We start from the raw sequence: 27983 nt of genomic DNA, 5'->3' as shown, positions 1-27983 counted from the left end.
AAAGTAGAGGGGAAGAGGTAGGAGAGCTTACATTTGATGGGAGTAAAATAGGGGAGAAGCAAGGGATTTAAGATTGATAAATTTGAAATCTCCACCAGAAAAGGGAGTTTAGATATGGAATAAAAGGTTAACTGGGACTATAATAAATTAACTTGAAATGGAAACAAAAACAGTTTTAACAACATGGAAGAGGCAAAAAATGTAGACAGTTGAATTCATTCAGAATTGGCAACTGACCGGATGAGAGGGACTAAGGAAAAAAAGGAATGTGATCTGAGAAGCCTTCTGAAAGTTTCCCAGAAGTGAATGACAATAGGGTATAGATTAAGTAAGGGAGGAAGGAAGTCAAGTCAGTAAAATGCTGACAAAGTGGAATAGAGAAGAGTTGAGAGATTTAAGATCTTGCTGAGGTCTGAAAGTGATTTATGGCTATATAAGTAGCCCTCACTTTTTTACTTTGGCAAATAAATTAATAAAGTCAATTTGTTTTTTGAAGCTGCATAGCCTAAAAAATAAAAAATGAATGTATCAAAATTTATTGCATTTTCTAAATAACAAAATTCAACCTTTAATTTTATGCAGAAAAAAAATGACTACTGTAAATCTGGGTAGATTAATTAATTTTATTGGATTTAAACTTATATATATATTTTTTGTATTAACAGCTGTGATTATAAATCAAGTGAAAAAAGGGATTTTTGATCATTCAAAATGACTTTTTATAAGCCCCAATTCAATGTCCAGCATTTTTGCCACTGACAAAGACAAGATAAAAATGGTAAAACAATCATGAATAGCACCAGGCCAAAATTAACTTAATTATAAGCAATATTTATATTTAAAATACTTCAAATTCTGCCTACAAAGTAAGAATTAGATTTTTTTTGAATAAACATTAAACTTTTTAAAAAATGTGATGGGTTCATAAGCACGAAGTTCAAATTTCCATACCATAGCACAAATAACCATGATTTTTAGAAGTTTCCTTATCACTGTTGCAGTGGAAAGTTCAAATTATCTTAAAAGTTAGTACAGGCAGCACACAACTCTTCAAAAGATTTAGACCGAGTGTTTCATGGGAATTTTTTCATACAAGTATACGGTGATTATAAACATACTATAGAACCAATCAAGCAAAGTATGTTTCTAAGGGAATACAAACTTTCATTTTGAGGTATTAACAACATTTCTAATACAGGAATCAGGTATTCTTTTCCTTTTTTTCCACCTCTTGGGCCATAGAATAGTTCCAGTGGTGGGAGCTGAAAATTACACAAAAGGGATAACAGAGCCAGGGTTAAGGAAGGCATTACATAAAGCCAGTTAATTAGTTCTTAATAGTATAGCTTTGCCTACTTTTCAGTCAGGCACTACATCTCAGGTCAACATTTTCTCTTTCCTTTAATCATAAGAGATTAAAGATATCTACTTCCTTTTCCATTCAAGCACCTATTGCCTTCCAGGGGTGTAGTGATGGTATGTAGGAAGGAAAAGGGCACTTTCCCTGTCTTTGTAGTTGAGATAAGCAAACAGACCTTTACGATGGGGCAACACAAAAAGATGTAAAGGCTCCATCTTAAGAAACTTTTTTCTTGACACCCTTTTTCTTTTCTTTCCAAATGAAAAGACATTACTGTATTCAGATACTAATCATTTTGGGGCATACACACACACAAAACCTTGGGGGAGCAAGTGAATTTCACTAAGTAGAGCCTCTCTAAGAGCAGAATTTATGGGATAGGGAAGAAAGGACGAAAAATTGGAGGGTGTGAAAAAAAAAGAACGAGAGTGCTTATTGTTCATCATTCCCTTTCCATGGAAAACTTTAGTGAGGGGGTTTCCAGGGAGAAAGAGAATGAGAAATCCTGAGCAGCACCATTTAGAATAAAGGAAGAGTTTCTGTGGTCTCTGGGCAATCTAGCTATAGAAACAAGTCTCAAGAAGTCACTGCCTAGGAACTGGGATAGATGAGTTGGGACCTGCCAATACAGTAAAGATAGACGTGTCTGGGTAAAAGTTCCTGGAAGCTGAAGTCTATTTTATTGAAAGAACCAACAGATCATTCATGGTATTAGGACAGAGTTGGTTACAAAGTCCCATCACAGCACATTCTGACATTCAAATTAAACCTATTTAAATGTGCCTCTTTCCAATTCCTTCGGCTTTGTGTTATGGTGATTATCTGTACAGAGGGGTTCTAAATTGAAACTACTTCATTCACATCATCCCTATGTACTCAGTTTTTAGAGACCAAGAACTTAGTCCAATTTTTCTGAAAGGTAATAGCCTAAAAGATGGGTGAAAAAAAAAACCCAACTAAAATAAGCTGTAATATCCAGTCAAGAATGGCTTATTATTCATTTTCTTCTTTGAACATCTTACTTAAGTGCTTTACTAGAGCTACTAGCGCAGGGTTCCCACCACATGCATCAATTTGTTTATAGGCTTTAGATTCAAGCTCTTTAAGGGTATTTCGAGTATATTCAAAAGAACCTACATTTTCAAGATAATGTACACAGTATTTTTTAATATCTATGTTTTCGGTTCTCTGGCGCAAGATATTCTGCACTTGCGTGCTTTCAGGCCTTGACCAAATAGCATGAATAGTAGGGAATGAGAATTTTCCCTCTGTTAGGTCTTCACAAAAGCTTTTGTTTTCACTATATTCTTTGGAGTGCAGATTAGCATAATCATCCCTAATTTGAAAAAAGAGCCCAAGTGTATTAAGTAGTGGCTTTAAATCTTCTTTGTAATCAGAGAACAACTGCATGAGACCTACTGCTAATCCAAATAGTCCACCTGTCTTTTGCAGCACCATAGCTTTATATTGTTCTTCAGTGGGACAAGTGTAATTATCTCTCCAGTAAATATCAAGACCTTGTCCCTGGTGGAGTTCTAAAAGCTGACAGGTAAAAAGTTTCACTGCATCTGGGTGATTAAGGGTTAAGACTTTCTCTAAACCAAGGAAATATACATAATTGGCAGAATTGATGACAGATGGAATTCCATAGATGCTGTGTGCCACTGGAAAGCCACGTCGCAGTTTTGAGTTATCTTCAATATCATCAATGAGTAAACTGGCATTATGCAACATTTCTGTCACTTCAATGATAATCTAACAAAAAAGACAAATGAAAATTTCACTTTATTGAACAATTCAAAACAGCTTATATATTTTTAATTACTACTAAAAGATAATGAAAAGTCTCAAGTATCATAAATTTTTACAACTAATGATATTTAACAACCTAAAAATAAAAGTCATTAAGTCAAGAGCTAGGAGTACTTTTATTTAGTATGTTGATTTGTTGGGGATTAAAAAGGAAATTAGAATTGTCTAAGTACCTGTAGCTTGTCTTCTGGAACTTTTAGCCAATGATTAAATGCCTGTGAAAGTTTGGTTCTCACTTGTTTACCTGCAATTAAAAATAAAATTTGATGGTAAAATTAATATTTTAACTACAAGAAACACGAGATTTCCTCTAAATTTGATCAGATTTTAAAAATCCAGCCCCATCAATCCATTACCCACTGCATAGGCTCAACTTCTATTGTTTGCCCACCATTCTTAACATTTACAACCTAAAATGCACAAAGTTTAAAAATTAGGGCAAGTAAGAGAGATTCTAAATCACTTAAGTGGACTACTAGTTCACTCCTTTCATCTCATATTATAAAAACAACAATTTTGGATATGAGGATCGTATGGTAGCCCATGACAAACTCTGGGATCTGTCCTGTAATTACTTGTTGAAGAGTGCTTTGAAAACTATTGCTTTTTCTATTTCTTTGCTTTGTATATATGTTATACAATAAAAAAGTAAAAAAAAATAAAAAAAATAATTTTGGAATTGGAATGAACTTTTAGGAATTATAGTCTAATTCATTCCTTTTGTTGAAAAGGAAGTCAGCCTAATTAGTGGTAATTGAATTAGCACTATATATTTTGCTTAGAATTGCTGCATCTTGATCAGCAGGGAGAGACCTATAGGTACTTTTAACAAAATGTACTTTGTTATTGAACTACCTTGTAAAATTACTTCTTTCAAATTATCTATCAAACTTTTAAATTTAGGTTTTAGAGACTGAATGAGGCGCTGCTTCTTTCCTATCAAAAAATGAGATTACTATGCCCTGAAGTATTCCCTTTCACATCCTGAATTTAGTCAAAAGCTAATCTCTTTATTTTGACTAGAGCCATTAGTTGTTTTTTTTTTAACCATTAGTTTTTAAATATTTCTTTTTCTCATTTGTAAAGCTCAACAGAGGTCTTCAGGCAACATTTATCACCAGAAATTGATTCAGCCCAAATATAAAAGAATGGGAGATAAAAATTCAAACAGTTCATTTAGTAAAAATGTTTTATGTGCTTCCTGCTCAAGTGAATGCATAACAATGTCCTAATTTCAGATAAGGTTTAGGAAAATGGTTACATAAAAAGTTAAGTTTCAGGAAATAAAATCATTACTTTCCAAGACCTGTTTATATCCTTGTTACACCAGTCAGTCACCCAGAGCAACAAAAATACAAACATAAACTCTCATCACATATCGAAATGGCAGTTTCATTTTCTTTGAGTGGTCTAGGGGAGAGAAGGACTCTCAAGTTCTGGAAACATTATCTTCTACCTACTGTGGTCAGAGTAGCAATTACAGACTTTATACTTGTGCTTTCTAGTTTAAGGGCCATCCTTGTTAGGCACAACTCTGAAAAGTAATCCACATCACTTTTCAAAACAAGTTTAGAAGATGAAGAACACAGAATCAATGTGGAGTAAAATTTTCTTATTTCACTTTCAAATGTTTAGTCATTTACAATAAATGACTTAATTTTCAGACACTATAGTTTAGTTTTAATATTTTTTACCCTTGACTTGATTCTAGGATCTGGCTTAATAGTTTCAAGTTCCCAAATCATTTCTCCCTCAGGACACTGAGGCTAGTCACAGAGACTCCTCAAAATTTAAAAACAAACAAATATACAACTTAGTGCTTCCTCTTTAAGATCTTAATATTACTGATTCCCTTTTGGCAGCCCCTGTTCTGCCTATACTCCCAATACCACCCTCTGGTTAAGATCTGGTGACTTATACTAGGGCAAATAAAATAAAAGTCATTATATTTCACAAAATCTTATATTAATATTGTTATTATCATCTTTTATTAGCAAGAGTAACTTTAAAACATTGATCTGGCCCACCTTCAAATCACTCTAAAAACTCTGAAACACTCCATGAAAAATAGGTTTGTTAAGCATAATACAATATACTATTTCTAGAAAAATCTTTCAAGGTTGTATTTGATCATGATGAAATATTTGATCAACAACATATTTGACTAACAAAAAAAAGTAGGGTACTTAATGAGAGTTTTAAATATGTTATCTAATGGCTTTAAAATATTATTTCCAGACACTAAGGATTAAGAAAAATGTTACAGAAGTTCATTACATAGGTAAGAATTTGGTTAAAATTTAACTACAGGCAGTCCTTGCTTTGCATGGTAGTAGTGTGGGGGACATTATCTTGTCAGCACTGATAACTAGTATATTTTATGGCATACCAGTATATGCCAACTTGTTATAAAATAAGTCCAGCAATAGGGGGGTAAAGTGCAGAAGAAATTCAGTGGAAGACGCTGAAATGAGTAAAGTTACCAGCTGCTCAATAAATGTCTCTCAAAAGCAATCTCAGCTTTTTCTTAAACGGTGGGCAACTTTCCCTTTGCATTCTCCATTTCTGTCTTTCCTCTATTCTTTTTTTAATTTAATTTTTAATTTTTACTGTGAAATCTTCACACACATATAGTCCATCCATAGTATAAAAACAATGGCTCACAATATCACTCAGTTGTGTATTCATCACCATGATCATTTTTAGAACATGCGCATCACTCCAGAAAAAGAAAAGAAAAGAAAAGAAAAAAAACTCATACACCCATAATCCTTACCCTTTCTTTTCACTGACCACTAGTATTTTAATCTACCCAATTTTTTACCCTTTATCCCCCCAATTATTTATGTATTTATTTATTCTTATTTTTTTTTACTCATTTGCCCATACCATGGATAAAAAGAGCATCAGACACAATCACAAGGTTTTCACAATCACATGGTCATATTGTAAAAGCTTCTTCAAGAATCAACGCTACTAGAACACAGGTCAACAGTTTCAGGTACTTCCCTCTAGCCATTCCAGTACATCATAAACTGAGATGGGATAGCTATATAATGCACAAGAATAACCTCCAGGATAACTTCTCAACCATTTGAAATCTCTCAGCCACTGAACCATTACCCTGTCTCATTTCTTCCTTCCCCCCTTTTGGTCAAGAAGGCTTTCTCAATCCCATGATGCTGGGTACTGGCTCATCCCCAGAGTCCTGCCCCACATTGCCAGGGAGATTTATACACCTGGGAGTCATGTCCCATATAGGGGGGAGGGCAGTGAGTTCACCGGCCAAGTTGGCTCAGAAAGAGGCCACATCTAAGCCACAACAGAGGTTCTTTGGGGGTGACTCCTAGGCTTAGCGTCTCCTTTGCAGGAATGAATTTCATAGGGCTTAGCCTATTGAATTGGTTGTCCCTACTGCTTGTGAGAATATCAGAAATTTTCCAGATGGGGAAGTTGAATATTTCCTTCTTTCTCCTTAGTACCCCAAGGGGACCTTGAAAATACTTTTTTATTTTCTGCCAAATTACTCTGGGATTTATTGGGGCATTACACTAACCTGTACAAACCAACAAGACCTCATGCCCTACTCAAGACTCCACGCAATTATGGTGTTCAAATAAACTGACTATACAAGTTAAATTAGATAATGAGTTACCCAAAATGTAAATTTCACACCAAACAAACATCTCTTCCTTAGGTCTGATACAGAAGTTTCCCTCTGTTCTTTCAAAGTATTGACATTAGCAAGTGAGTCTTCATTAGGGTGTGCCAGAACAGAAATGATTCTAATTTTAAAAAGTGTGCATTATCAGAGAGATATATTTTATTAGAACAGGAATAGAAAAATTTCCCTGAGATGAGAGGTCAGCATTAGACTATTGTTTAGCCACATTATGTACTAGTAGGTTTTCGTGGTCTAGTCAAAGAATTTGCTGCCTTTTACATTACTTATATGAACGAGAAAGTATCCCAAATTCCAAGTAACTGGTTTATAAATGAATTTTTTTTTTTTTTTGCATGGGCAGACACCAGGAACTGAACTCGGGTCTCTGGCATGGCCGTTGAGAACTTTGCCACTGAGCCACTGTCACACCACCCTATAAATTATTTTTATAAGATTTCATATTTGTTATATTTATGAATTTTTACTTATTATCATTCTCCAGACAGTTTAAAGTTAAAAAGAACAGTAAAACAAAATAGTATACACACATACACAATTAATTAGGCAGGTGTTGCTTAGGTGCAGGCCATACACCTTTTTATAGGCATAATGTGGGCTATGCATCCACATACTGTGACCTAGAGGCATTATCATTTAGTTCTCCAAGGAACTAGTAGTCAAGGAAATATAGTGTGTATGATACTAGAAAACATGAACATGAAAGATAAGTGAAACTTTTTGTTTATACAAACCTGCATACACTTCCCTTACTATCTAAATGGCTGGGAAGAGGTATGTGTGGCATCTGTAAACAGTAAGAATGCAAATGAGGTACTAAAATATTTAAGTATTTTTGAAGAAAAAAAGGTCAAAATTCTATGTAATTTTCTCATAAACCACCACTTTAAACAGAAAATTTCAAGAGATGGCAAATCTAACTTTATCTGTTTGCTAATACTGGTGTGACCATACTTTAAATCTACCCTATATGAATTGTAACTGAAGAGTTACCTGGTAACTGAAGTAGGTACTTGTAGGGTTCTAGAAGAATTCTTTGGACTGTTTGTTGTGTCTTCTCCATTGTTTTTAAACTTCAAAGCTGACCTTTTAAAAAGGAGAAACATAACCAAATCATCTTTCAGTGTCAAAATGCAAAGGAACATGTATTCTTGAAAAAAGGTATTATTGAAAAAGTAGACTTTCAGTTTGGTTTTAAAAGAAAATTAGAAATGGATGAACCTTGAAAACATAATGCTAAGTGGAAGGAGCCAGGCATATAACATCGTAAATTGCATGATTCTACTTATATGAAATGTTCAGAATAGGCAAATCTATAGAGAAAGAAAGTAGATTAGCAGTTACCTAAAATTAGATTTTGGTGATGGCTGCACACATTATGAATAATGTACCTTTTAAATGAGTGAACTGTATGGCACAAAAATTATATCTCAATTAAAAAAATTCTTCATTCAAGTGATTACATTGTTGTAACGGTACAGCTAGTTTTTAAGTGGTTTCCTTAGGTATATACTTATATTAAGCCTTTCCTATTGTAATCACAGTGAAAAGCTTAAATTGTTTCCATCAAATAAATGCCAACACAAATTCACAGAATTAGGCTATCTCTACATCTCACTGATTACATAAATTAGTAAACACACTTTTTTTTTCAGTCATGACTATTAACATGGATATATGCCTTGTATATTTAAAATTAAAGGGGGAAAAAAACTTGTATTTCTCTACAATCAATTCACTTCAGATATTCTGATTTGAGATATGCATTAACTTGAATGCAGTCATATTTATTAAAAATATCCCCCTGTGGGAAATTATTCTCTAGTGATCCTATTATTCTCTAGCATCACTAGCTCTCTCCTAATCAACTTTCTTAGCCGCACTAAAGATACAATAATACAAGATTAAATGCAATATTGTATCTAATGGCAGTTCATGATTAGAGTTGCAATCACAGAATTTGGAATTGGAAGGTACCTGAAGAGAGTTCTCTCACAATAAGCTAGGCGATAATAAGGCGTAAGGGTATATTTACTTTATTTTTTTGAATAATGGAAACGAAGTTGAATTTATATTTTGACCACTCAAAGGTCTTTTTTCTAATTCACTAAACTTAGGAAGGAACCTTCATTTTTAATTGCACCTTACTTGATTCTGATGGAGTTTCTTAAGAAAGCATATTAGTTACACAACTAAAGGGGTGTGGTGGTGTTTTATTTACTGTAAGATTCAGGGGTGTTCTTCAATTTCTAAATTAGCTGTAGTAACTTCATAATGTTAGTACTAAAACTCATCTTTCACAGCCTAGTCATCTCACACGATGAGCTCTTCATCCACTCTCATAGACTAGGCTATTCCAGTAGTTTCTCCTTACTAGCATCAAATTTAAAAGTATAAAATATACTTAGGGAAGCAGAACTTGTCTAATACCTTAATCCATGAAATATGAGAGTCTTCACATATATTACAGTAAATAAACATTGTTGATTCATACTCATGCCACTAAGCAAATCTGAAAATCTTGAAGTAAACATAGTGACATCTCATTATTGGTAAACTAATATTTTTTTCACCAGCACAATGAAGAACTCAGTAGAGCTGAGTCTACCCTAAGTGGTGAGAATCAGGTATTTAATATTTATTGTGAGCTACTGATTTAAGGGAAAAAGGGTTATGTCACATCAATTTTATCATGTACTTCTTTTTCCACTGGAGTGTAAGATGTGTAACATGTAAACAGAAGAAAAGAATAAAACTACATTTTCTATGTCCTGTTAGGCAGATGGTAGGCATGTGTTCAAGTTGGTTGAATGAATACACACGGATTATCATCAACTAAGTGTTTTGGTGCTTCCATGTAGTATGATGCATCTCATTGGTGAGAGAAAGCTTTTGAGAATCTGATAAAAGCTATGAATTTTAAACAAAAACTAAACAAAAAACCCCAGCTTATAAGTGAATATGCCCTCACCTAGATACATGCAGACCCATAAAATGCTACATATAATTTTTTAGGAATCATATAGGCCCTGAATCCTTTACATGTATCTCAGATTAAAATCCCCAGCTATAGAATAAATATCCTTACTCTTTAATACCAAATAAACAAATATTCATGTTTGTATAATGACAAATTAAAAAATAAATTCTACTGGCTTAACTCTTTATTGGAGGGAGATTACAAATGGACATTAAAGCATGAAAATGGTTAAAGTTCAGGTTACTTTTTGGTACTGAAAAAACTGTATTTTTTATCATCCACTCTATGAGTACCCTTGTGAAACAATCATAAAAAACAGCACTCCAACAATGGAAATCTTTCAGCAATCTGAATGCAAAGATAAACATTTTTGTCGAGAGCAAAAATCATGTCCGTATCTTTGACACAAACTTTGCGACACTTAAAAATCATCAAAGCCAAGTTTCAAGAATGCTCTTTTGTTTGTCTGGTTCAATAAAAGGTACAAAGTGTTGCAAGGAAATGTGAGATAACCTTTGCTTCCATTCTTAGAGCTTTGGCTGATGTTATCTCTCAATTTAAACATTAATTATGAATTAAAAAATATCCCTTTTGCTCAGAGAAATATGAGAATTCCCACTTAGCAACTTAGCCAATTAGTAGTCATTTATTTATCACTGCTAGAGATTTTATATTACACAAAGTAAAGAGGCATTATTAATGTGTTATATGATCTCTACTATTTCAGGGTGAATACCTACAGAATGCCTACATGAGATAGTGTGAAACTACTCCACTTTCAAAACGGAAAAACTACCTTAAATTTGTTCAAAGAGTGGGTCAATAAACAGGAATGCAAATGTACCTTGTCTAGCAGTTAGTACAAACTATGTCATAAGGGAAAAAATTCAGGAAATAATCCAAATTTATTACATGTACTGTTTACCAGCTAACTGCAACTCTGATATAGGTTACCTAATTCTTAGAGATTAAAGAAAGAAAAGAAGATGCAAATTTTCTTAAATAGAATAATTGCCTAGGTAAAACATTATTATTGGACAGAATTGAAGATAGAATAGTAAAAGCATCTCTTACACACGTCTCTAATTATTTAAAAGTTAGTAAAAGTTAGTAGCCATCTCTTCCCAACTAGGTTGAGAGCAAAAATCATGTCTGTATCTTTGACACAAACTTTGTGACACTTAAAAATCATCAAAGCCAAGTTTCAAGAATGCTCTTTTGTTTGTCTGGTTCAATAAAAGGTACAAAGTGTTGCAATGAAATGTGAGATAAACTTTGCTTCCATTCTTAGAGCTTTGGCTGATGTTATCTCTCAATTTAAACATTAATTATGAATAAAAAAATATCCATTTTGCTCAGAGAGATACGAGAATTCCCACTTAGCAACTTAGCCAATTAATAGTTATTTATCACAGCTAGAAATTTTATATTACACAAAGTAAAGAGGCATTATTAATGTGTTATATGATCTCTACTATTTCAGGGTGAATACCTACAGAATGCCTACATGAGATAGTGTGAAACTACTCCACTTTCAAAACGGAAAAACTGCCTTAAATTTGTTCCAAGAGTGGGTCAATAAACAGGAATGCAAACAACAGATTTTCTTTTCCGTGTGGATGGATTATTACCGCAATATCCTCCTTGTCTGGCTTCTCTGCATTCACTCCTGTAATTTATCACTTAACTCTCACTGCTCTTTGCGAAATTTAAATCTGGTTCTATCACCCTTCGGACTGAGAATTCTTCAACGATATTTCACTGCTTTTAGAGTAAGAATAAAACTTGTCAACAAGCCCTGTAAGATTCGGCTCCCCGCTCACCTCTCCAACCTCAATTCTTCATCCTGACACAAGGCTTTCCAACATGCTATCCTACTCCTCCTTAACCTGAAGTCAATCCTCACTTTGTCGGGAAAGCCTTTCCTTACCACCGCGTAACTCTTCAGGGTAGCACCTACCACAGTTGTCATTTTAACCGATTCGTGTGTCTATTTTGTTTAATTTCAGTCTCACTAGACTTGGTTCCTGAGGGGAAGAACCATACTGTTTTTCCCACGTGGTAGGAGCTCAAAAATATGTGAAGGGTTGAATGAATGTAATAGCGGAAGTACCTTCCAACGCAGTACAGAAGTACATCAGAGGAAAACTTTGCGCATAAAAAGTGAAACTATCATGCTAAGTATTTTTTTTTTAATGGAAGGTTCTGGTTTCAAAATTGCTTAGTAGAGACATACAAATGTGATGTGAAGCGTAGATGTGAAGCGCTGAGTGAATCCTTCCATTCAAACTCCGGGGGATCATGCGTCTGAAGAAAACTGTCCTGAGATACAGGGAGGGTAGTTAAATAACTTTGAGGCAGATTTTCAACAAAGGTTTAATAAAGGAAATTCAAATGTTTACTCTGCCTAGCACAGACTCCCAAGTGACCGGGAGGTTTCTGCTTCCTCCTAGGCTCAAATGCCCCTTTCCGCCCCACTTCATCACTTAACCCTCCTCCCGCCCCCTCGACCCTCGCAAACCCGCGGATGGAAAATTAATACACAATCCGGTTCAGCATCCGGGTCCTCACTCTCTTTTCTTTCTTTCCTCTCGGTTCCCCGCCTCCCACCCTTCCCCGCCCTCCTCACCATCCGGGTCCCCCCAGCCACCGCCACTGCCGCTCACAGTTCAACGATGATATCACGACTTCCCCGTTGCCGGTCCGGTAACAGTAGAACTGAGCGTCAACTTCCCACTTTATAGTTCAGACCAAAGCTCCTCCCGGTGACCACATATATCCCTCCCCCTACTTCGCCACAGAATTCTCCGCCCTCCTCGGTGGCCAGCAACACCGCATTACTCGGTGCAAGAAAATGCGCCATCCCGGTCACACTGCGCAGGCGTCGTAGCCGCCTCCCCCCCACTGCTTTGTCGCCCCCGCCCCCTTTCCCCTCCCCCCGCCTTAGGCGGGCGCGGGGCATTGCGGATCTTGTAGTTCTCAACGGCAAGCGGTTTGCGCATTGGCCTCCTAGACTGGACTACATTCCCCGTGAAGCTTTGAGGCATAACTTTCTGTTTCCATAGAACTAGTGGGAAAATGGCGTCTGTGTTTGTATCCGAGGGGCCAATAAGAACAGGATATAGGTGGGTTCCAAAGAATTCTAACCAATCCAAGGTCGTCTAAGAGGCCATCCGGGAACGAGGTAGGGGAGGGGGAAAAATCTAGGGGAGGGGAGAAAGGAGGGAAGGGGGGGTTGGGGGGGTAAGCGATGTTTGCCCGTCAGTCGAGTCCGGAGTGAGGAGCTTGGGTGCCGTAGCGGAGGGAGACTCTCAGCTGAAGCTTGCCGCCGCCACGGCCATCGCCTGGGCCTCTGCCCGGAGGGAGCCTCAGAGGGTCTATCGTTGCCGTCCTCTGGAGGGCAGAGCGTTTGGGGGCCCGGACCTCCAGTCCGGGAGTGATTTTTGTCGTTCCCCCTCCCCCCAACGAGGGAGCCTGAGCGGCCGCCAAACAAAGGTACCAGTCGCCGCCGCGGGAGGAGGAGGAGCCGGAGCCTCAGCTTCAGCAACCGCTGGACCCGCCGTCCTTCTTCCCCCATCTCTCCCCCGGGCCTACTGGTTTTGGGGGAGGAGGGGAGGGGATTCTGGACGTGCCAGGGTCAGATCTGGCCTCCGAGGAAGGTAGGGACATTTTCTGGGTCTTTTGCAGTCCCCTAAGGGAGTCTTTTTGGGAGTCCCTGCGTTTTGCTGTGGAGCAGGGGGTAGATGGCTGTTGTGGTCTCTCCACCGGGCGCCCGAATTCGGGGCCTTGTCCTCCCGGGAGGCCCACCTTCTCCCCTACTGCAGTTTCCGAATGGAGTCCGAATCGCCCCTTGACCGAGCGGTCGCAGACTCAGCGGTTTAGCGGCCCTTGGCCGCGGTGGGGGGCCCAGGCAGGAATTGGGGGGCGCTGCCTAAGGTCCTCGCTGCCACACGGCCTTTCCGTTTTCTCCCGTCCCTGCAGCGTGGGGCCAAGTGTAAATTCTCTCCTACTTCTCAGGGTCTCTGGCCTCGAAACGGGACTTGGACAGAGGCTCTGCGGGGGGAGACGGTCCTGCTTGCAGCCCTTCCGGCCGGTCTGACTCTCTCCTGCGCCCCTGCTGGGTCGATTCCTGGAGACTGGGCCGGGCTGCCGCTTGGACGCGGGGTGCTGCGCGGCGCTTCGGGAGAGGACCAGCTCGGCTGGGCGAGAAAGAGCGGTGGGGAGGGTGACCGATTCCGTGTCGGACTCCGGGCTTGTTGTGAGTTTCTTCTCTGACAGAAATGGCGTCATTGTCGGAGACGGGAAACTCCGTCGGGTCCCGACAATGGGGACCGGGAGCTACCGAGCTGTGTAGTTGGCTGGGTTTGCGGGGATAGGGAGGCCAGAGGAGTCCCCGAATCCTTGTTTAATCGTTAGGGGGCTGACGCCCTCTCCGGCGCTTTAATCGGTGTTCAGAGGTTTCACTGGTTCCTTTCCGCCTCCGCCAGTGAACAGGGGGTGCCTGTGGGGTTGACTGGGTGCTTTTTTGTTTCCACTCCAGGTGCAGGTGAATCTGGTGTTATCGGGGGGCTTGTGGCCCCGGAGTCATCATGAAGGTAAGATTGCCTGCAGAAAACGAACCTCTGGTGTTAGAGAATTCAGAAAGGTAGGGTATTTGACTGAGGTCGTTGTGTGGGGCTTCCCTGAGTTTTGAAGAGAAAGGTGTGTTTGGTGCCGTGGTCCCCGAACTCTTGCCTGGGTAACGATGGGGGTCAACTGGTAGGAAATCTACAGCTCAGGGACTCTGCTGCCAGATAGGATACTCGGGGCCTGTGTCTTTTTGAGTTGGAGTCCGAATATCTCATTGAGCATCACCCTACCATATAGAGCGCTTCATTTTGCCGGTAAAAATAGGAAACTGCATGAATTAAAATGCTTTGAAAGGTAAAACTGAAAGAGCAGATTAAGTAATCTGACTCTAAATGCTGAACTGTGTTGTGGTTCTATCGGTTACATTGATGAAAGAAAATCTCTTATTGTGTGAACAGTATTGTAAATTTTTAGCAGAAAATCTATTTGATTAAACACAAAGATGAGCTTCTTTGGAAGTTTTTTCAAGAAAATTATGGTAATCTTTACACAGTTTAGAGATAGCAGTTCTCTTAATTTCCAGGGATTTAGAGTTATATGGTTTGTTTTTGAATTTTGATCTTTTGGTCTGCAAATTTTCAGCTGCTGTGTTACATTGTGATGTGTGATAAGCTGATGGCCAGGTTTCTCTTAAATTTAAGCATGGCAACTGAATGCAGGATAGTTATCTGAGAGGCCCAATTTGCTTAATGGTATAAGAACACACAGCTTTTTTCAATTTAGAAAATACGTAATTGAATGCTGTTTAGTTTTTTAATGCATTCTGAAGTAAAAAGCTTTAGATATGTGAATTGTCTATATTCAACTGGTGGCACTTAAAGACTAGCATATTCTATATTTTCATCCAGTACAAATTCAGAAGTGCTTGAAAAGTGTGTTCCCTGATAAAGAAATGGAACAGATAGTATAGTATGCTGAAGTGTAAATATCTACTTTTGTCAGTGCCTTTGAACTATTTTAAAAAAACTTTATTCCACTTCTCTTCAAAATCGATACTGCTTTTAAAGTACTGCATCCGGATTAAAATTTGTAATACTTGCTTGTGTTTATGGAAGAAAGTAAAAGCTGTGGCAACTTAAACATTTATCTCCTATACAAGAGTGGGTTTAGTTCATTTTTTTCTAGGCTTTTCTTCTTGAGTTTGGGGCGCTGTAAACTCTTATATGAAATAGTTCTTACCTATGAATTTCCATCTTACTCTTATTTAAATGAAAAAAAAAAAGACAAAACCAAAAAACCAGTAATGTTTCCGAAATGAATCCTTTTCTAGTCACAAACTCTAGCTCTAGGAATACCCTTTGTCTTCCTTACTGTTGTGTTGAATAATATAGAGAGTTCAGAAGCTGAATAATACAGGTTTTTGTTTTAAAAAAATGTAATCTATCATAGTTCCCAGTGCAGTGTCTTGTGCATCTTAGGTACTTTATAAATTGATTAAAAGAAATGTAGTTAGTTTAGATCTTTTAGATTTAAATTTTCATTTCTTTCTTTGTTTTTGTTTTTTTAAGCTTGTCCTTGAAAACGAAAGTAAGTTGGAAATTTTAGCCTTAAAAGTTTCATGGTAAGCATTAGGTTGATGCAGATTTTTTTGTATCATTTTAGAACTACCACTTTTAAGTGCTGAGGACTTCTGTTCTTACTGCCTTTTAAAAATAGGTACCAGTAATGTTTAAAGGATAAGTTATTAAATTTCTAATTTTATGCAAAGAGAACTTCCTGCTATTTGAAGTATAGTAGAAGTCTTCTTTTGGCAAAGTGATCACTAGTACTAAAATCAGATTATTTCTTACAGCTTAATTTCTGTTTGGTTAAAGATGCGAGGCTGTTCATGACTGATATTTTGTTTTAGCAAAACTATAATTTGAAAAGCTTTATTAAATTGGTATTAATTTTTTTCATGTTTCCAATTTCTGTACCATAATAGTTGAATTTAAGGATTATGTCATTTAATGCATCAAACCAAACATAGTTGTACTTTCAAGCAATATTTTAAGTTTGTATTGTTCTTGCACTATTAGTGGCAAGATTTTTAAAAACTATTGACTATGTTGAGGTAATTGAAAGTTGGAATGCAGTATTTAGTAATACTTTTTTGGTTGTTGTTTTGAAGTTCCCAAATAAAGGAAAATATATATATTATGTATTTTAGCAGGCTATTTCCTGTAGTTCTACTTTCAAGAATTTACTTAAATAAAGCCCCTTTTCTGACTAGGTTTCTCTGTCTTGTGATATTTTTGCACAATGTGTTCTTGAGAAAACGTGACTTGTAACACACAGGCCATTTGTGCGTTAACTTAGATTTCATGTTGGTATTATGTTGGATTTATTTTTCATATATATATGAAAAATCCTGCATGGAAGGCAAGCATTCTACCATTGAACCACCCATGCACCCTGTTTTTCGTATTTTTCATTAGGCCTTTCAATGTCGTATATAGAAATTATCAGGAAATAAGTTATTGATGTTTATAAGTAATTATAAAAAGACTTAATTTTATGTCAGATTCATTTTGCAATTTTTTCCTAATAATTTCCTGCCTTTATATTGTGGGTGTTATTAGCATTGAAGTAAATTTTGATATGAGATGGGCTAAATATATCAGAATTTTAAGGGGATAAGTGATTTGGATGATGTTATTTAGAATTTGGGGAGAATGGTTTTTTCAGATGTCCCATTTTCTCTTCAATGACTTAGACCATATAAAAATAAAGAATTGATTCAAATGCCTTTTTAAATACCCTCTTCCTTATCTGTCCTTCCTTCATTCCTCCCTCCTTCCCTCCCACTCTCCTTTTCTTTCTTTGTTTCCATGTGTCAGGCAGTGTGGTTTGAAGGGGAATAAGGTAGCAGAACACCTCTCAAGGAGCTCACAATTATGTAGAAATATTAAAGCAAAAGTCAAGGCAAAAATTACAGCATACTGAATTATAAGAGTACTTGTTAAACGTATGATAATTGTGGTTTAAGTGCTGTGGGAGGACAAAAGAGGTCATTTAAATCAGGGGTGGGGGGCCACAGAAAACTCTCTGGAGTTGACATCTAAGTTGAGATTTAAAGCTTTTGCTAGGCAAAGAAGGTGAGAAAAGATTGTTTCAGAGAGGGAACATCGTATCTGAAAATAAGGAGGAAAAAATTTAAGGTAGCGTGTCTGAAAACTAAATAGTTTACTACTGCTGGATTAAATTAAAGCATGATTTGGTCAGGGAGGGAATGAAGAGGGCAGTGAGGGGAGATGAAAGTAAGTTAAGGAGTTGAAAATTTTCTTGAAAACTACCTGGAACAACTGAAGGTTTTTAAGAAGAGTAAAGATGCTAGATTTGCATTCTAGAAAGATTATGTTGGTAGTATTGTAGTGAATATATCAAAAGGGAGCTCTGGATGGTCTGGAAACTACAGGTAAGTCAAAGTGAGTTGTGACTAAGGGCCTTAACAATGTACTTATGCAGTGGGAGTGAGCAGAGGTAAAAGATCTGAGATGTTTAGGAAGTAGAATTCAGGACCTGATAACTCACTCTGGGACAGGAGGAAGATGGAGGTTTCCGCATTGGGTAATTAAATGGATGTTACTGCCATTTGAAGGATGTTGTCTTTGGAGTAAAGAGGAATAGAATTTTGAGTATTTAAGGGGACCTATGTGAGGTCCACATACAAGTGAACCTATTCCTTAAGATGTAAGATTAACAGAGCAGGTAGAATGAAGAGAAGTCAGAGGCTTGGTTAATCCAGTTTGAATGTTAACTTCTGTATAGTTAAAATGTAACTATAATACTTAAAGAAATTTAGATCCATAATAAGTATATTTTGTGCTATAAGTTTATGGTCTTTTTGACTATTAAGTAATTTTCTAAAATATTGACTTGTTTTCTGTCCATATTGCTAATTCTTTGATTATTGTAATTTCCTTAATATTCTAGATGAGTATGTGTTTTACTAAAGAATGTGGTTTTGCCGGCTCAGCTAGTAAATTCAGTCATTGAACAGATAATCGTGTACCCTCCTGTACCACACATAGGTCTTAGTATTGCGAATATAGCCCTGAACAAAACAGTTCTTACCTAATGAAGTTTACTTCCCATTAGGGGAGACAGACACTAAGAAAAAAAAAAGATGTCATATAGTGATAAATACTAAGAAGAGAAATAGAGCAGAATCAGGTAAGAGTTTAGAGTGATAGATGGTGTTACTTTAGATTGAAAGATAAGGAGATGACGTTTAAGCATACATGCGAAACACCTGATATAGTAAGCTGTTCAATTATCTGGGGGAAGAGCATTCATGGCAGAAAAAAGCATCAAGTGCAAAGGCCTTGAGGTGAAATATGTTTGTCATGTATGAGCTTGACATAACAAAAAGGAAGCAATTGAGGCTGGGTGTAGAAGATAAGGTTTAGTAGGCAAGGGCAGTACAATGTAAAGCATTGTAGGACATGGTAAGAACTTAGAATAAAATCTGAAGTTTTAGGAAGTCATTGAAGGGTCTTGAGGGAAAATGAAGTGATCTGACAGTAAAAAAAAAAAAAAGAACAGTAATGGCATGTACAGAACAGACGGGAGGGAGTGGAAGTGAAAGTAGGGAGACCAGTTACAAGGCCATTGTGTGTTTTAGTGAGCGATAGTGACGGACTGGATGTTGAGAAGTAGTTGTATTCCTTATATATTTGAAGGTGGGGATGATAGGATAGGATTTGAATGGAATGCATGTGAGGGAAAAGTTTTACTTGCTGCCACTCACAGATAAGTAGCTTTCCTTTTAAAATCTCTTTGCTGCGATTAGTAGGATGGGATTCTTGGAACTGGGTATAGCCAAAAAGGCATTTTGATTCTTAGTTTTCCCTCCCCCTCCTCCCTCGTAATCACTAGTCCACTTTCTGTCTCTGGATTTGCTTAATTCTTTACATTTCATATAAATGGAATTATGCAGTATGTGGCCTTTTGTGTCTACTTCGTTCTCTTAGCGTAATGTTTTCAAGGTTCATCCACATGTTGAGGCATGTGTCAGTACTTTGTTACTTTTTATTTTCAAATAAAAAATACTCTATATTATGTATATAGCACATTTTGCTTATCCATTCTTCTGTTGGTGAACGTTTGGGTTGTTCTTTTTTTTTTCGACTATGGATAAGGCTTTTATGAACATTTGTGTGTAAGTTTTTGTGTGAATGGTTATTTTCACTTCTCTTAAGTGTGTACCTAGCAGTGGACCTTTCGGTTTTTATGGTAAAAACACTATCTGTGATAGCCCCATTGAGAGCTGAGTGTTTAGCTCTGGTGTTTCATGTAGTTGTAGCAAGTGGCCACCAAGGAGTTAGACTTTTTTTTATTCAGCATTTATTGATTGCATATGTGCTAGTTTCTGTTCTAGCCGTTTGGGATATATCAGCGAACAAAACAGAAATTCCTAACTCTGTGATTCCTATATTTTAAAGAGAGGGGGCAGACAATTAAAAATAAGCATAATAAATACAGTCTATCATTTGTTATAAAATATGTAGTATGGAAATAAGAACAGAGGGGAGCTGGATAAGGTGGAGAAAGGAAGTTGAGATGGGCTGGGATATTCAATAAGGTTGTCATAGTAACCTTTATTGAGAAGCCAATTGAGCAAATACTTGAAGGAAGGAGGGTATCTTAGTAGTCCAGTCCTTAAAATCGGCATGTGCTTGACATGTTCATTGAACAGTGAGGAGGTCAGAATGGCTGGAGTGGAGTAAGTAGGATAAAGAATGGTAGGGGATGAGATAAGACAGGTAATGGGGGTGGGAGTTGGAGTTCAGATCATTTGAGATCCTTGAGGCCTTTGTTAAGAATTTTGGATTTCTTTGTGATAGAAATAGGGAGCCATTGCAGGGTTTTTGGTTCCCCCCCCTTTATAAGAGATGCTGTGGGCATTGTAGATTTTTTTTTTAATTGACAAATCTTCATACATGCAATCAATACATGGTGTACTGTCAGTGGCTCACAATATCATTGTATAGTCATGCATTCTTCACCAGTGTCATTTTTTAGAACATTTGCATCACTCCAGAAAAAGAAATAAAAAGAAAAACGGAAAAACTCATATATCCTGCATCTCTTACCCCTTCTTTCATTGACCACTAGTATTTCCATCTACCCAACTTATTTTACCCTTTGTCCTCCCTATTATTTATTTATTTTTTGTCCATATTTTTTTACTCATCTGTCCATACCCTGGATAAAAGGAGCATCAGACACAAGGTTTTCACAATCAGATAGTCACATTGTAAAAGTTATAACCTTATACAATTGTCTTCAAGAGTCAAGGATACTGGAATACAGCTCAACAGTTATATGTACTTCAACATACACTAAAAAGGTATATCTGTGTAATGTATAAGAATAACCTCCGGGATAACTTCTGGACTCTGAAATCTCTCAGCCACTGAAATGTTATTTTCTCTCATTTCTCTCTTTCCCCTTTTGGTCAAAAAAACTTTCTCAATCCCTTGATGCCAGGTCTTGACTCATCCTAGAAATTTTGTCCCACATTGCCAGGGAGATTTATACCCCTGGAAGTCATGTCCAACGTAGGAGGGAGGGCAGTGAGTTCACCTGAGAGAGAGGCCACATCTGAGCAACAAAAGATGTTATCTGGGGGTGAGTCTTGGGCTAATTTTAAGTAGGCTTAGCCTGTCCTTTGCAGGAATGTTTCATAGGGGTGAACCCCAAGATCGAGGGCTCAGCCTACTGATTTGGCTGTCCCCACTATTTGCAAGAATATCAGAAATGTTTTTGCATGAGGGAGAACAAATGAATGTCAGGATTGCAGGGTGTTGAAAATAGATGGTGTATGGCATACTGTACTCCACTAGTGTTAAGACAGAGCTTTCCTTGAATGTCTGGAGTTTAAAAGAAGAAGAAAATGCTTTTCCTAGTCTTTGCAGATTTATCTGTGGGAGAGTGCTCTCCTTCAAGGTTTATCCACACAATGAGTTTTAGAGAATAACCCAAGACTAAGGTGTAGAGGCCACCCAGGTTCTTTCTTCACATGCATTTTTGTCTTGGGTATTTTCTCCTGGTCCTAAGTATTCCTCCTGTTTACATGGTTAAGATTGTCAGCCCTTCCTCACTACATTTTGTGTCTTACAGTCAGTAATTCCTTACCCCAGGTGGCACCATTTGACAGCTTGCCTACAGCATTCTGTAGGAGAGTTCTGTGAACTGCCTACCACACTCACAGTAAGTCCTGGGACAGTGAGTTCCTTAGGCCACTTTCAGTCATATTGATCCAGACATATATATATACTCCTAGTGTGTGTATGAGGGTTACTCTTCTCTCCCTGGAATCCACCCAAGAATCCGTGCTGGGAATACAGGCCCGCTAGTTGACTGTAGATCCTACTGCTAAGTGGCCTTTTTCTTGATTTACCTCTTGTCCTATTACTGCAGTTCTTTAACTTTGATTTAAATGTTTCTGCTAGTTCAAAGCTTCTGTTGGAAGGACGGAGCCCATAGCATCTAATTTTACCATTTGTGTTTTTGTAGTTGAGTTGTGGTATTTCTTTATAAATTCTAGATATAAATCCTTTTCTGATCTGTGGTTTTCAAATATTTTCTCCCATTCTGTTGGTTGACTTTTTTCACTTTCTTGAAAATGTCCCTAGATACACATAAGTTTTGATGAAGTCCAATTTATCTATTTCTTCTTTTATTGCAGAAGCTTTCAGTATAAAGACTAAGAATACATTGCCTACTAAAAAGTCTAAAGATATTTCCTCATGTTTTTTTTCATGAATTTTATAGTTTAAGCTCTTAGGTTGTTGGTTCATTTTGAGTTGATTTTTGTATATGGTATGAGGTGGGGGGGTCCATTTTCATTCTTTTGCAGGTAGCTATCTAGTTTTGCCAGCACCGTTTGTTATATAGACTGTTCTTTCTCCTTTGAGTGAACTTAGCTCCCTCATCAAAAATCAACTGGCCATAGATATGTGGGTTTATTTCTTTACTCTCAGTTCTATTCCATTTGTCTGTATGTCTGTCTTCGTGGCAGTACCACACTGTTTTGATTATTGCAGCTTTGTAAAAAGTTTTGAAATTGTGAAGTCTGAGTTCTCCAACTTTTGTTCATCTTTTTCAAGATTGTTTTGGCTTGGGGTCCCTTGCCTTCTATGTGAAGCTGATGATTACTTTTTCCATTTCTGAAGATAAGCATTTCCATTTCCATTTCTGTTGGAATTTTGATTGGGGTTTTGTTAAATTTGTAAATTGCTTATATATAGATTGATATCTTAATGACTAAGTTTTCCAATTCTTGAGTATGGATAATCTTTCCATTTATTTATGTCTTCTTTAGTTTCTAAAGAAGAAAGTTGTGGTTTTCTGGATATATAATTTCTTTATATCCTTGATTAAATTTATTCATAAATATTTCATTCTTTTAGTTGCTATTGTTAATGAAACTGCTTCCTTGATTTCCTTGTTGGTATTAGAAACACCACTGATTTTGGGCTGCTGTTCTTATACTCTGCCACTTTGCTCAATTCAATTATTAGCTCTAGTAAATTTCTTGTAGATCCTTTGGGATTTTCTGTGTATAGGATCATGTTACCTGATTATAGGGAGAACGTCATTCTTTCTTTCCAATTTGGGCATCTTTCATTTGCTTTTTCTGTCTAATTGCTCCTGGTTACTCTTCCAATATAAGTTGAATAGCAGTGGTTACAGCAGGCAATGTCTTGTTCTTGATCTTAGAAGGAAAGTGTTCAGTCTTTTACCAATTGAGTAAGGTGTTGGCTATAGGTTTTTCATATATGCCCTTTGTCACGTTGAGAAAGTTCCCTTCTATTCCAATTTTTTATCAAGAAAGGGTGCTAGATTTTGTCAAATACTTTTTTGGCATCTATTGGGATGATTTTGTGTTTTTTTTTTTTTTTCTTTCATTCTCTTAGTGGGGTGCATTATTATATTGATTGATTTTCATATGGAGGTTCAGCATATAAATCTGGGACAGATCACTTGATCATGGTGTATAGCTATTTTGTGTAATTGGATTTAGTTTGTTAGCATTTTGCCTAGAAATTTTGCTTCTATGTTAGTAAGGAATATCACTCTAATTTTCTTTTCTCTTGTGCTGTCTTATGTGCCTTTGGAATTGGGTGATGATGGTCTCATAGAATGAGTTAGAAAGTGTTTTCTTCTCTTCAGTTTTTGGAAGAGTTGGAGCCTTTTCTGTGTCCTTTAAGTTTTGATATGTAGTCACATTAACTTATCCATTTAAATAACAAGTGACATTAATAAACTGTCAAAATTTTGCTTGAATGGCATTTAAAGAAAGGTTTCTCTTTATACTGATAGTAAAAATTGTATTTGAATATGACTGTAAAAACTCTTTGTAGTTAACATGCCCAATAAACATTATATACTAGTAATTATAGATTATGGGTTATGGCTTTAAAGAGAGAGGTCTTATTTCCAGCCCTGTCTTTCTCTGTCCTTTAGTTGGCTACTGAACTTTGAGTAAAGTTACTTACTTTTGAAATAAAATTAAACAGTTTCATGTGTTGTAAAACTGGGATAATAATAGCTGTCTTGGCGAAATTGTGCCAAACATCAATAAATTTAATGAAATAACATTTAAAATGCTTTATACTATAATTGGCGTGGTTGTAAGTGTCACCGCTAGTAGGATCCTGTCACTTCTTTTATAAGTTGATAGAGTGAGGATTCTTGAATCAGGTCTGCTTGGATCAAATCATGAGTTCACTGCTAAATAATCAAGTGGCGAAGCTTCTTTATCTTTCTAAGAAGGATGATATCCTCATCTAAAATGAAGAGTGATTGTGGTACTCACCCCCTAGGGTTGTTGGGGGTACTGTAATAACACATGGAACATACTAAACTCTTGTGAATTTAAATAAACTTTTTGGGTGATATAGTGGGTGTATTACTTTATTAAAGCTACGAGAATGTAATATACCAGAAATGGAATGGCTTTTAAAGAGGGAATTACTAGGTTGCAAGTTTACAGTTCTAACACTATAAAAATGTCCAAACTAAGGCATCCAGAGATAGATATGTTAACTCAAGAAAGGCCAGTGGGTCCAGAATACCGCTATCAGAGTGAAAGGCACATGGCTAGCATCTGCTGGTCCTTTGGCTTCTCATTGAAATACTTTTTTGGAGGTGTTTTCTTTCTGCACCTCCAAATGTCTGTGTCTCCTATTGGCTCTGAAGCTTTTTCCAGAAGTTCCCTCTCAAAGGACTCCAATAAGTGACCCCACCTTGAGTGGATGGAGACACATCTCCATGGAAACCGTCTAATCAAAAGTTACCATCCAGCAATAGTGAATGAAGATTAAAGAACCTGGCTTTCTTTTCTGGGATACACAGCAGTTTCATACTGGCATGGTGAATGTAGTTTTTAACTTGTAATCATTGTTTAGAAGTTTTTTGGGGGAAAGCTGAAATTTTGTGATTATGGGGAAACCTATTATTATTACTTTCATTAACTTATTAAAAATAGTACTTTTCATGGCAGATATAAACCAAAGATTTCTTTGTTCCAAATATTTTTTCCTCCTGTTTCAAGCCTTTATTTATCCTAGCTCTTCCTGATGCAGAAGCTTCTCTCTATAAATATATCTTGTCCTCTATCCTGATTTGTTACTGTCTTGCAGAGATGGTGTTTTTTCAAGGAAAAGTAAATTTTACTTCCGGATGTAGAGGGTTGTTTATTGAATTAGGAGAAACACTGAAGACATTTGTTTTCTGTCTAACTATCCATCTCTAGCATGGCTTTTGTAGGGCAAGAAGTTTTCTCTTTTTTTGATCAGATCAGTGTTCTTATAGTGCCAGTTAGTTACCTAGAGCTGATCTAACATGGTGAACCTATGGGGGTGGGGCAAATGAGTACTGGGTCACTGCCAATCCTAAGAGTCTTTACTCAAGAGAGGAAAAAGGGCTGGCCTGCAGATAAAGCAGCCATTATTTCAGTTTAAATGAGGCAGCATGGCTTATGTATATTTGGGAATTAAAAAAAAACTCTCTTCATATTTTTAGTTTTATATTGGTAAGTACATCCCACCAAGGGACCCATTTTTTTTAATTAAAAAAAATTATTTTGACGCCCTTCCAAACTTACAGGAGAGTTACAAAAATAATACAAATGCTAAACAGATAACTCCAACATACCCTTGACCCCCCACCCTCTACTTATCCAGATACACCGATTTTAACTTTTTGCCATTTTTGCCATATCATTTTATCGAATTGTTCATCAATTTGTCTTCCCATTATCTGAAGTTTTGAGTGTAGGTTGTATGTATCATGTTCCTTGAATAGTTTATATTCCAATTTTTTCATATCACCCAGTAATGTCCCTTTGAGCCTTTTCTTCTCCCTTGCTAGATCCTGTCTAGGATCATGTATTACATTTAATTGCCATTGTTTCTTTAGTGACCCTTCATTTTATTATTTTTTCAATTATGGGAAAATATATATAACATAAACTTTCCCATCTCAGCTACTCCCAAGCATACCATTTGGTGGGATTAATCACATTCACTATGTTGTAGTATGCTCACTATCTCCTGGTACTAAAACTTTCCCATCTCTCTAAACAGAAACTCTGCATTCATTGTGCATTAACTCTTTGTTCACCTGCCCTAGGCCACCAGTACTCTAATTCCTTTCTCTGTAAGCTTGCATATTCTCCAGCATTTTCTTGGTAGTTACTTTGAGACTTGAAGTTAATGTCCTAAATCTATGACAGTCTCACTTGCTTTGATACCAACTGAACTTCAGTAATATAAACAAACTATATTCCTGTAAACCATTTCCCCATTTAATGGAGTTTTTGCCATAAATTACATGTTTATAGATTATGAGTCCAGTGATATCTCATTTGCCTTTTAGGAATTAAGAAGTTAGAAGTGGAGATTCAAACCACTGGTAAATATAAATAGTACTAGTATTGATATTAACCCATGATATTATCCATACCTGAGATCTTTATTTCTTTATGCCGCTTTGATGTATTGTCTATTGTCTTTTTCAACCGCCAGAACTCTCTTTAGCATCTCTTATAAGGCTGGTCAAGGGGTGATGAACTCTCCCACAGCTTTTGTTTATCTGGGAATGTCTTAATCTCTCCCTCACGTATTTTTTTTTTTTTTTTTTTGGCATGGGTAGGCACTGGAAATTGAACCCAGGTCTCCAGCATGGCAGGCCAGAGCTCTGCCCGCTGAGCCACTGTGGCCCACCCTCTCCCTCACTTTTTTTTTGAATTAATTATTTTTTTATGATACATAACCACATATAAACACAAACATCATATGATCATTCCGTTCTTGTTTATATAATCAGTAACCCACACTATCATCACATAGTTGTATATTCATCATCATAATCATTTCTTAGAATCTCTGTATCAATTCAGAAAAAGCAATAAAAAGAAAACAGAAAAAAATTCATACATACCATACCCCTTACCCCTCCCCTTCACCGATCACCAGCATTTCAATCTATTAAATTTATTTTAACATTTGTTCCCCCTATTATTTATTTATTTTTAATCCATATGTTTTACTTGTCCATCGATAAGGTAGACAAAAGGAGCATGAGACACAAGGCTTTCACAACCACACAGTCACTCTGCAACAGCCATATCATCATACGATTATCTTCAAGAAACAAGGCCACTGGAGCACAGCTCCACATTTTCAGGCAGTTCCCTCCAGCCTCTCCATTACACCTTAACTGAACAGGTATTACCTATTTAATGCATAAGAATAACTTTCAGGATAATCTGTCCACTCTGTTTGGAATCTCTCAGCCATTGACACTTTATTTTGTCTCATTTTACTCTTCCCCTCTTTGGTCGAGAAGATTTTCTCAATCCCTTGATGCTGAATCCCAGCTCATTCTAGATTTCTGTCCCATGTTGCCAAGAAGGTCCACACCCCTGGGAGTCATGTCCCAGGTAGAGAGGGGGCCTCTCCCTCACTTTCGAAAGAGGGTTTTGTTAAGTATGGAATTCTTGTTTGGCAGTTTTTTGCTTTCAGGCACTTTAAATATGTTTTCCCACTATCCTCTTGCCTCTATAGTTTCCAGTGAGAAATTGGCACTTAATCTTATTGAAGCCCTTCTATGTGACATGATGCATCTGTCTTTTGTTTTTTTTGGAATTCTTTCTTTATCTTTGACATTCAGCAATTTGATTATAACATGCTACGATGTGGGTCTATTAGAGTTATTCTATTTGGAATACTTTGACCATCTTATGTGTTTATATTCATGTCTTTCAAAGTTGTCAGTCATTATTTCCTTGAATATTCTCTCTGCCCCTTTATTTCTTCTTCTGGTGCTCCTAAAATATATATATATATATATATTGGTTTACTTGATGGGTGTCCCACAGGTTCCTCAGACTCTGTTTACTCTTTTTCATTCTTTCCTCTTTCTGTTCTAAAGACTGAATGATTTCAATTTTCTTATCTTCAAGTTTCCTGTTCCTTTCTTCTGCCTTCTCGAATCTGTTGTTGAATACCTCTAAGGAATTTTTA

General features: G+C 36.9%; 2 protein-coding genes across 17 annotated transcripts in view; one reads left to right on the top strand and one right to left on the bottom strand.

Moving 5' to 3' along the window:
• Positions 1–609: 609 nt before the first annotated feature.
• GGPS1 (geranylgeranyl diphosphate synthase 1) lies at positions 610–12944 on the bottom strand. 6 transcript variants are annotated; one of them, XM_077168387.1, is made up of 5 exons: positions 12464–12944; positions 12071–12156; positions 7848–7940; positions 3346–3416; positions 610–3115 (listed from the first exon to the last, which is right to left on the bottom strand). In XM_077168387.1, exons 3-5 carry the CDS (start codon positions 7915–7917, stop codon positions 2354–2356), a joined length of 903 nt encoding a protein of 300 aa, XP_077024502.1. In that variant the 5' UTR covers positions 7918–7940; positions 12071–12156; positions 12464–12944; the 3' UTR covers positions 610–2353. The 6 variants fall into 6 exon arrangements, with proteins under 6 accessions (XP_077024502.1, XP_077024500.1, XP_077024505.1 ...); XM_077168385.1 differs by having other exon boundaries at positions 12501–12944; XM_077168390.1 differs by having other exon boundaries at positions 12071–12151; positions 12501–12944.
• The window catches only part of ARID4B (AT-rich interaction domain 4B), a 209545-nt gene continuing 194345 nt past the window's right edge, over positions 12784–27983 (top strand). For 4 of the 11 annotated variants that reach the window (XM_077168381.1, XM_077168371.1, XM_077168382.1 and 1 more), the window contains exons 1-2: positions 13071–13493; positions 14375–20170. Coding sequence is in view for 4 of the 11 variants with exons in the window: in XM_077168380.1 (XP_077024495.1) it covers positions 14424–14429 (6 nt within the window). In the remaining 7 variants the exon portion in view is untranslated. Of the gene's footprint in view, positions 13019–13070; positions 13494–14374; positions 20171–27983 lie in introns of those variants that run through there. The other 7 variants (XM_077168373.1, XM_077168380.1, XM_077168378.1 and 4 more) reach the window with 7 other exon arrangements.

This window comes from Tamandua tetradactyla, chromosome 7 (genome assembly GCF_023851605.1).
Source record: "Tamandua tetradactyla isolate mTamTet1 chromosome 7, mTamTet1.pri, whole genome shotgun sequence".
NCBI lineage: Eukaryota > Metazoa > Chordata > Mammalia > Pilosa > Myrmecophagidae > Tamandua > Tamandua tetradactyla.
The sequence above is the reverse complement of the archived record's forward strand: the minus strand, read 5'-3'. Positions and strand labels throughout refer to the sequence as shown.